A 12,377-nucleotide genomic window follows, 5' to 3' on the forward strand; every position below is an offset into this window, starting at 1 on the left:
ATGAAAGGAATCTTGTGAAGCTTGTTGTTTGAGTTGCTTGTCCGCAGGCAGGCAACTCTAGCAAGGTTGTTCACATGATATGAACTAATGTTAGACATTCATGCAGAAATTTTCTTGTGCGGAAATACAGTCTTTTGACCCATCAAATACCATAGAACCTTACAATAGATCAGATACTATTGAACCTTATAATATATCAGATATCATAGAACTTTACAACTGATCAAATACCATAGAACAATAGAGAAAATTCATAGCTTTCTATCAATGCTAGTCATTTTTTAATGTTTACACACAAAATTAAAATTACATTTAGTCAAGAAAAATGGAAGAACTCTAAGAACGTACCTCAAGCTGAATCATTATTTCGCAATTCATGAATTTATACTCTTGCTGGTCAGAACTGCCTTCAAAACTGTCACCATCTATCGGGTGGCGATAACTGTAGATGGTGCAGGTATAGAACTTGGCATGAAAGATTACGTATAACTGACATTCCTCCTCGGCGAGCACTAAAGAAAACAGGAAAATGTGACAGTTCTATAGTGCAACAGTGTACAGCAGCTCATCAGTTTACCACCTGAAAAAAATATAACAGAACTCTTGTGTTACTATCTACTAGTAATAGAGGTTTAATAAAAGACTTTATACACTTCACCAATGATGGAGAATAACAGACTTTATACGCGTCACATATAATGGAGAACAACAGATTTTATACACAACACCAGTAATGGAGAATAACAGACTTTATACACGTCACGAATAATGGAGAATAAAAGACTTTATACACTTCACCAATAATGGAGAATAACAGACGTTGTACACGTCACCAATAATGGAGAATAACCGACTTTATAAACTTCACCAACAATGGATAATAACAGACTTCATACACTTCACCAATAATGGAGAATTAAAGACTTTATACACTTCACCAATGGTGGAGAATAACAGACTTGATACACTTCACCAATAATGGAGAATAACAGACTTTATACACGTTACATATAATGGAGAACAACAGACTTTATACACGTCACCAATGATGGAGAATAACATACTTTATACACGTCACCAATAATGGAGAATAACAGACTTTATACATGTCACCAACAATGGAGAATAACAGACTTTATACATGTCACCAATAATGGAGAATAACAGACTTTATACAGGTCACATACAATGGAGAATAACAGACCTTATACACAACACCAGTAATAGAGAATAACAGACTTTATACACGTCACGAATAATGGAGAATAAATGACTTTATACACTTCACCAATAATGAAGAATAACAGACGTTATACACGTCACCAATAATGGAGAATAACAGAATTTATAAACATCACCAATAATGGATAATAACTGACTTCATACACTTCACCAATAATGGAGAATAACAGACTTTATACACGTCACCAACAATGGAGAATAACATACTTTATACACGTCACCAATAATGGAGAAAAACAGACTTTATACATGTCACCAACAATGGAGAATAAAAGACTTTATACACTTCACCAATGATGGAGATTAACAGACTTTATACACTTCACCAATAATGAAGAATAACAGACTTTATACACTTCACCAATAATGGAGAATAACAGACTTTATACAGGTCACCAACAATGGAGAATAACATACTTTATACACGTCACCAATAATGGAGAATAACAGACTTTATACATGTCACCAACAATGGAGAATAAAAGACTTTATACACTTCACCAATGATGGAGATTAACAGACTTTATACACTGCACCAATAATGAAGAATAACAGACTTTATACACTTCACGAATAATGGAGGATAACAGACTTTATACACGTCACCAACAATGGAGAATAACATACTTTATACACGTCACCAATAATGGAGAATAACAGACTTTATACATGTCACCAACAATGGAGAATAACAGACTTTAAACATGTCACCAATAATGGAGAATAACAGACTTTATACACGTCACATATAATGGAGAATAACAGACCTTATACACAACACCAGTAATAGAGAATAACAGACTTTATACACGTCACGATTAATGGAGAATAAAAGACTTTATACAATTCACCAATAATGGAGAATAACAGATGTTATACTTGTCACCAATAATGGAAAATAACATACTTTATAAACTTCACCAATAATGGATAATAACAGACTTCATACACTTCACCAATAATGGAGAATAAAAGACTTTATACACGTCACCAATGATGGAGAATAACATACTTTATACAGGTCACCAATAATGGAGAATAACAGACTTTATACATGTCACCAACAATGGAGAATAACAGACTTTATACATGTCACCAACAATGGAGAATAACAGACTTTATACAGGTCACATATAATGGAGAATAACAGACCTTATACACAACACCAGTAATAGAGAATAACAGACTTTATACACGTCACGAATAATGGAGAATAAATGACTTTATACACTTCACCAATAATGAAGAATAACAGACGTTATACACGTCACCAATAATGGAGAATAACAGAATTTATAAACATCACCAATAATGGATAATAACAGACTTCATACACTTCACCAATAATGGAGAATAAAAGACTTGATACACTTCACCAATGATGGAGATTAACAGACTTTATACACTTCACCAATAATGAAGAATAACAGACTTTATACACTTCACCAATAATGGAGAATAACAGACTTTATACACGTCACCAACAATGGAGAATAACATACTTTATACACGTCACCAATAATGGAGAATAACAGACTTTATACATGTCACCAACAATGGAGAATAAAAGACTTTATACACTTCACCAATGATGGAGATTAACAGACTTTATACAATTCACCAATAATGAAGAATAACAGACTTTATACACTTCACCAATAATGGAGAATAACAGACTTTATACACGTCACCAACAATGGAGAATAACATACTTTATACACGTCACCAATAATGGAGAATAACAGACTTTATACATGACACCAACAATGGAGAATAAAAGACTTTATACACTTCACCAATGATGGAGATTAACAGACTTTATACACTGCACCAATAATGAAGAATAACAGACTTTATACACTTCACGAATAATGGAGGATAACAGACTTTATACACAGCACCAACAATGGAGAATAACATACTTTATACACGTCACCAATAATGGAGAATAACAGACTTTATACATGTCACCAACAATGGAGAATAACAGACTTTAAACATGTCACCAATAATGGAGAATAACAGACTTTATACACGTCACATACAACGGAGAATAACAGACCTTATACACAACACCAGTAATAGAGAATAACAGACTTTATACACGTCACGATTAATGGAGAATAAAAGACTTTATACACTTCACCAATAATGGAGAATAACAGATGTTATACTTGTCACCAATAATGGAAAATAACATACTTTATAAACTTCACCAATAATGGATAATAACAGACTTCATACACTTCAACAATAATGGAGAATAAAAGACTTTATACACTTCACCAATGATGGAGAATAACATACTTTATACACTTCACCACTAATGGAGAATAACAGACTTTATACATGTTACCAATAATGAAGAATAACAGAATTTATACACGTCACCAGTAATGGAGAATAACAGACTTTATACACTTCACCAATAATGGATAATAACAGAAGTTATACACGTCACCAATAATGGAGAATAACAGACTTTATAAATGTCACCAATAATGAAGAATAACAGACTTTATACAATTCACCAAGAATGAAGAATAACAGACTTTATACACGTCACATAAAATGGAGAATAACAGACTTTATACACGTCACCAACAATGGAGAATAACATACTTTATACACATCACCAACAATGGAGAATAACAGACTTTATACATGTCAACAATAATGGAGAATAACAGACTTTATACAGGTCACATATAATGGAGAATAACAGACTTTATACACGTCACCAACAATGGAGAATAACAGACTTTATAAACTTCACCAATGATGGAGAATAACAGACTTTATACACTTCACCAATAATGAAGAATAACAGACTTTATACAATTCACCAAGAATGGAGAATAACAGACTTTATACACATCACATATAATGGAGAATAACAGACTTTATACACGTCACCAACAATGGAGAATAACATACTTTATACACGTCACCAACAATGGAGAATAACAGACTTTATACATGTCACCAACAATGGATAATAACAGACTTCATACACTTCACCAATAATGGAAAATAAAAGACTTTATACACGTCACATACAATGGAGAATAACAGACCTTATACACAACACCAGTAATAGAGAATAACAGACTTTATACACGTCACGAATAATGGAGAATAAAAGACTTTATACACTTCACCAATAATGGAAAGTAACAGACGTTATACACGTCACTAATAATGGAGAATAACAGACTTTATAAACTTCACATACAATGGAGAATAACAGACCTTATACACAACACCAGTAATAGAGAATAACAGACTTTATACACGTCACGAATAATGGAGAATAAAAGACTTTATACACTTCACCAATAATGGAAAGTAACAGACGTTATACACGTCACCAATAATGGAGAATAACAGACTTTATAAACTTCACCAACAATGGATAATAACAGACTTCATACACTTCACCAATAATGGAGAATAAAAGACTTTATAAACTTCACCAATAATGGATAATAACAGACTTCATACACTTCACCAATACTGGAGAATGAAAGACTTTATACACTTCACCAAAAATGGAGATTAACAGACTTTATACACGTCACAAATAATGGAGAATAACAGACTTTATACACGTCACTAACAATGGAGAATAACATACTTTATACACGTCACCAATAATGAAGAATAACATACTTTATACATGTCACCAACAATGGAGAATAACAGACTTTATACATGTCACCAATAATGGAGAATAACAAACTTTATACACGTCACCAAAAATGGGGAATAACAGACTTTATAAACTTCACCAATAATGGATAATAAGAGACTTCATACACTTCACCAATGATGGAGAATAAAAGACTTTATACACTTCACCAATGATGGAGAATAACAGACTTTATACACTTCACCACTAATGGAGAATAACAGACTTTATACACGTTACCAATAATGAAGAATAACAGAATTTATACACGTCACCAATAATGGAGAATAACCGACTTTATACACTTCACCAATAATGGAGAATAACAGACTTTATACACTTCACCAATAATGGAGAATAAAAGACTTTATACACGTCACCAATAATGGAGAATAACAGACTTTATACACGTCACCAAAAATAGAGAATAACAGACTTTATACACGTCAACAATAATGAAGTATAACAGACGTTATACACGTCACCAATAATGGAGAATAACAGACTTTATACACTTCACCAATAATGGATAATAACAGACTTCATACACTTCACCAATAATGGAGAATAACAGACTTTATACACTTCACCAATAATGGAGAATAACAGACTTAATCCATTTCACCAATAATGGAGAACAACAGACTTTATACATGTCACCAATAATGGAGAATAACAGACTTTATAAACGTCACCAATAAAAGAGAATAACAGACTTTATACACTTCACCAATAAAGGAGAACAACAGACTTTATACATGTCACCAATAATGGAGGATAATCGACTTTATACGCTTCACCAATAAAGGAGAACAACAGACTTTATACATGTCACCAATAATGGAGAATAACAGACTTTATACACGTCACCAATAATAGAGAATAACAGACTTTATACACTTCACCAACAATGAAGAATAACATACTTTATACACGTCATCAATAATGGAAAATAACCGGCTTCATAGACGTCACCAATAATGGAGAAAAACACACTTTATACACGTCACCAATAATAGAGAATAACAGACTTTATACTCACCACCAATAATGGAGAATAACAGACTTCATACACGTCACCAATATTGGAAAATGACAGACTTTATACACTTCAATAATAATGGAGAATAACAGACTTTATACACTTCAACAATAATGGAAAATAACAGACTTTATACACGTCACCAATAATGGAGAATAACAGACTTTATACATGTCACCAATAATGGAAAATAACAGACTTTATACATGTCACCAATAATGGAGAATAACAGACCTCATACATGTCAGCAATAATGGAGAATAACAGACTTTATACACTTCACCAACAATGGAGAATAACAGACTTTATACTACTCACCAATAATGGAGAATAACAGACTTTATACACTTCACCAATGGTGAAGAATAACATACTTCATACATGTCACCACTGATGGAGAATGACAGACTTTATACATGTCACCAATAATGGAGAATTACAGACCTTATACACGTCACCAATAATGGAGAATAACAGACTTTATACACTTCACAAATAATGAAGAATAACATACTTTATACACGTCATCAATAATGGAAAATAACAGACTTCATAGACGTCACCAATAATGGAAAATAAAAGACTTTATACACTTCACCAATAATGGAGAATAACAGACTTCATACATGTCACCAATAATAGAGAATAACATATTTTATACACTTCACCAATAATGGATAATAACAGACTTTATACACTTCACCAATAATGGAGAATAACAGACTTTATACACTTCACCAATAATGGAGAATAACAGACTTAATCCACTTCACCAATAATGGAGAACAACAGACTTTATACATGTCACCAATAATGGAGAATAACAGACTTTATAAACTTCACCAGTAATGGAGAATCACAGACTTTATACACTTCACCAATAATGGAGAATAACAGACTTTATACCTGTCACCAAAAATAGAGAATAACAGACTTTATACAGGTCACCAATAATGGAGAATAACAGACTTGATACATGTCACCAAGAATGGAGAATAACAGACTTTATACACGTCGCCAATAATGGAGAATAATAGACTTCATACACTTCACCAATAATGGAGAATAACAGACTTCATACACATCACCAATAATTGAGAATAACAGATGTTATACACTTCAATAATAATGGAGAATGAAAGACTTTATACACTTCACCAATAATGGAGAATAACAGACTTTATACTTGTCGCCAATAATGGAGAATAATAGACTTTATACATGTCACCAATAATGGAGAATAACAGACCTTATACACGTCACCAATAATGGAGAATAACAGACTTTATACACTTCACAAATAATGAAGAATAACATTCTTTATACACATCATCAATAATGGAAAACAACAGACTTCATAGACGTCACCAATAATGGAAAATGACAGACTTTATACACTTCACCAATAATGGAGAATAACAGACTTCATACATGTCACCAATAATGGAGATTAACATATTTTATACACTTCACCAATAATGGATAATAACAGAATTCATACACTTCACCAATAATGGAGAATAACAGACTCTATACACTTCTCCAATAATGGAGAATAACAGACTTAATCCACTTCACCATTAATGGAGAATAACAGACTTTATACACGTCACCAATAATGGAAAATAACAGACTTTATACAGGTCACCAATAATGGAGAATAACAGACTTGATAAATGTCACCAATAATGGAGAATAACAGACTTTATACACGTCACCAATAATGGAAAATAATAGACTTCATTCACTTCACCAATAATGGAGAATAACAGACTTCATACACGTCACCAATAATGGAGAATAACAGACTTTATACACTTCAATAATAATGGAGAATAACAGACCTTATACACGTCACCAATAATAGAGAATAACAGACTTTATACACTTCACAAATAATGAAGAATAACATTCTTTATACACATCATCAATAATGGAAAACAACAGACTTCATAGACGTCACCAATAATGGGAAATGACAGACTATATACACTTCACCAACAATGGAGAATAACAGACTTCATACACTTCACCAATGGTGAAGAATAACATACTTCATACACGTCACCACTGATGGAGAATAACAGACTTTATACATGTCACCAATAATGGAGAATAACAGACTTTATACACGTCACCAATAATGGAAAATAACAGACTTTATACAGGTCACCAATAATGGAGAATAACAGACTTGATAAATGTCACCAATAATGGAGAATAACAGACTTTATACACGTCACCAATAATGGAAAATAATAGACTTCATACACTTCACCAATAATGGAGAATAACAGACTTCATACACGTCACCAATAATGGAGAATAACAGACTTTATACACTTCAATAATAATGGAGAATAAAAGACTTTATACACTTCACCAATAATGGAGAATAACAGACTTTATACATGTCACCAAATAAATAAATAATAATAAATAAATAAAATAAATAAATAAATAAATAAATAAATAATAATAATAAATAACAGACGTCATACACTTCACCAATGATGGAGAATAAAAGACTTTATACACTTCACCAATGATGGAGAATAACAGACTTTATACACTTCACCACTAATGGAGAATAACAGACTTTATACACGTTACCAATAATGAAGAATAACAGAATTTATACACGTCACCAATAATGGAGAATAACCGACTTTATACACTTCACCAATAATGGAGAATAACAGACTTTATACACTTCACCAATAATGGAGAATAAAAGACTTTATACACGTCACCAATAATGGAGAATAACAGACTTTATACACGTCACCAAAAATAGAGAATAACAGACTTTATACACGTCAACAATAATGAAGTATAACAAACGTTATACACGTCACCAATAATGGAGAATAACAGACTTTATACACTTCACCAATAATGGATAATAACAGACTTCATACACTTCACCAATAATGGAGAATAACAGACTTTATACACTTCACCAATAATGGAGAATAACAGACTTAATCCATTTCACCAATAATGGAGAATAACAGACTTTATACCTGTCACCAAAAATAGAGAATAACAGACTTTATACAGGTCACCAATAATGGAGAATAACAGACTTGATACATGTCACCAAGAATGGAGAATAACAGACTTTATACACGTCGCCAATAATGGAGAATAATAGACTTCATACACTTCACCAATAATGGAGAATAACAGACTTCATACACATCACCAATAATTGAGAATAACAGATGTTATACACTTCAATAATAATGGAGAATGAAAGACTTTATACACTTCACCAATAATGGAGAATAACAGACTTTATACTTGTCGCCAATAATGGAGAATAATAGACTTTATACATGTCACCAATAATGGAGAATAACAGACCTTATACACGTCACCAATAATGGAGAATAACAGACTTTATACACTTCACAAATAATGAAGAATAACATTCTTTATACACATCATCAATAATGGAAAACAACAGACTTCATAGACGTCACCAATAATGGAAAATGACAGACTTTATACACTTCACCAATAATGGAGAATAACAGACTTCATACATGTCACCAATAATGGAGATTAACATATTTTATACACTTCACCAATAATGGATAATAACAGAATTCATACACTTCACCAATAATGGAGAATAACAGACTCTATACACTTCTCCAATAAGGGAGAATAACAGACTTAATCCACTTCACCATTAATGGAGAATAACAGACTTTATACACGTCACCAATAATGGAAAATAACAGACTTTATACAGGTCACCAATAATGGAGAATAACAGACTTGATAAATGTCACCAATAATGGAGAATAACAGACTTTATACACGTCACCAATAATGGAAAATAATAGACTTCATTCACTTCACCAATAATGGAGAATAACAGACTTCATACACGTCACCAATAATGGAGAATAACAGACTTTATACACTTCAATAATAATGGAGAATAACAGACCTTATACACGTCACCAATAATAGAGAATAACAGACTTTATACACTTCACAAATAATGAAGAATAACATTCTTTATACACATCATCAATAATGGAAAACAACAGACTTCATAGACGTCACCAATAATGGGAAATGACAGACTATATACACTTCACCAACAATGGAGAATAACAGACTTCATACACTTCACCAATGGTGAAGAATAACATACTTCATACACGTCACCACTGATGGAGAATAACAGACTTTATACATGTCACCAATAATGGAGAATAACAGACTTTATACACGTCACCAATAATGGAAAATAACAGACTTTATACAGGTCACCAATAATGGAGAATAACAGACTTGATAAATGTCACCAATAATGGAGAATAACAGACTTTATACACGTCACCAATAATGGAAAATAATAGACTTCATACACTTCACCAATAATGGAGAATAACAGACTTCATACACGTCACCAATAATGGAGAATAACAGACTTTATACACTTCAATAATAATGGAGAATAAAAGACTTTATACACTTCACCAATAATGGAGAATAACAGACTTTATACATGTCACCAAATAAATAAATAATAATAAATAAATAAAATAAATAAATAAATAAATAAATAAATAATAATAATAAATAACAGACGTCATACACTTCACCAATGATGGAGAATAAAAGACTTTATACACTTCACCAATGATGGAGAATAACAGACTTTATACACTTCACCACTAATGGAGAATAACAGACTTTATACACGTTACCAATAATGAAGAATAACAGAATTTATACACGTCACCAATAATGGAGAATAACCGACTTTATACACTTCACCAATAATGGAGAATAACAGACTTTATACACTTCACCAATAATGGAGAATAAAAGACTTTATACACGTCACCAATAATGGAGAATAACAGACTTTATACACGTCACCAAAAATAGAGAATAACAGACTTTATACACGTCAACAATAATGAAGTATAACAGACGTTATACACGTCACCAATAATGGAAAATAACAGACTTTATACACTTCACCAATAATGGATAATAACAGACTTCATACACTTCACCAATAATGGAGAATAACAGACTTTATACACTTCACCAATAATGGAGAATAACAGACTTAATCCATTTCACCAATAATGGAGAATAACAGACTTTATACATGTCACCAATAATGGAGAATAACAGACTTTATAAACGTCACCAATAAAAGAGAATAACAGACTTTATACACTTCACCAATAAAGGAGAACAACAGACTTTATACATGTCACCAATAATGGAGGATAATCGACTTTATACACTTCACCAATAAAGGAGAACAACAGACTTTATACATGTCACCAATAATGGAGAATAACAGACTTTATACACGTCACCAATAATAGAGACTAACAGACTTTATACACTTCACCAACAATGAAGAATAACATACTTTATACACGTCATCAATAATGGAAAATAACCGGCTTCATAGACGTCACCAATAATGGAGAAAAACACACTTTATACACGTCACCAATAATAGAGAATAACAGACTTTATACTCACCACCAATAATGGAAAATAACAGACTTCATACACGTCACCAATATTGGAAAATAACAGACTTTATACACTTCAATAATATTGGAGAATAACAGACTTTATACATTTCATCAATAATGGAAAATAAAAGACTTTATACACGTCACCAATAATGGAGAATAACAGACTTTATACATGTCACCAATAATGGAAAATAACAGACTTTATACATGTCACCAATAATGGAGAATAACAGACCTCATACATGTCAGCAATAATGGAGAATAACAGACTTTATACACTTCACCAACAATGGAGAATAACAGACTTTATACTACTCACCAATAATGGAGAATAACAGACTTTATACACTTCACCAATGGTGAAGAATAACATACTTCATACATGTCACCACTGATGGAGAATAACAGACTTTATACATGTCACCAATAATGGAGAATTACAGACCTTATACACGTCACCAATAATGGAGAATAACAGACTTTATACACTTCACAAATAATGAAGAATAACATACTTTATACACGTCATCAATAATGGAAAATAACAGACTTCATAGACGTCACCAATAATGGAAAATAAAAGACTTTATACACTTCACCAATAATGGAGAATAACAGACTTCATACATGTCACCAATAATAGAGAATAACATATTTTATACACTTCACCAATAATGGATAATAACAGACCTCATACATGTCACCAATAATGGAGAATAACAGACTTTATACACTTCACCAATAATGGAGAATAACAGACTTAATCCACTTCACCAATAATGGAGAACAACAGACTTTATACATGTCACCAATAATGGAGAATAACAGACTTTATAAACTTCACCAGTAATGGAGAATCACAGACTTT

General features: G+C 31.9%; 1 protein-coding gene across 1 annotated transcript in view; it reads right to left on the minus strand.

Moving 5' to 3' along the window:
* Positions 1-404: 404 nt before the first annotated feature.
* LOC137397285 (kinesin-like protein KIF21A) overlaps positions 405-12,377 on the minus strand; it is a 194,491-nt gene continuing 182,518 nt past the window's right edge. The window contains exon 5 of the mRNA XM_068083574.1: positions 405-512. Coding sequence (XP_067939675.1) covers positions 480-512 — 33 coding nt within the window. The 3' untranslated portion in view covers positions 405-479. The remainder of the gene's footprint in view (positions 513-12,377) is intronic.

The sequence above is a fragment of the Watersipora subatra genome, chromosome 5 (genome assembly GCF_963576615.1).
Source record: "Watersipora subatra chromosome 5, tzWatSuba1.1, whole genome shotgun sequence".
NCBI classification, from domain to species: Eukaryota; Metazoa; Bryozoa; class Gymnolaemata; order Cheilostomatida; family Watersiporidae; genus Watersipora; species Watersipora subatra.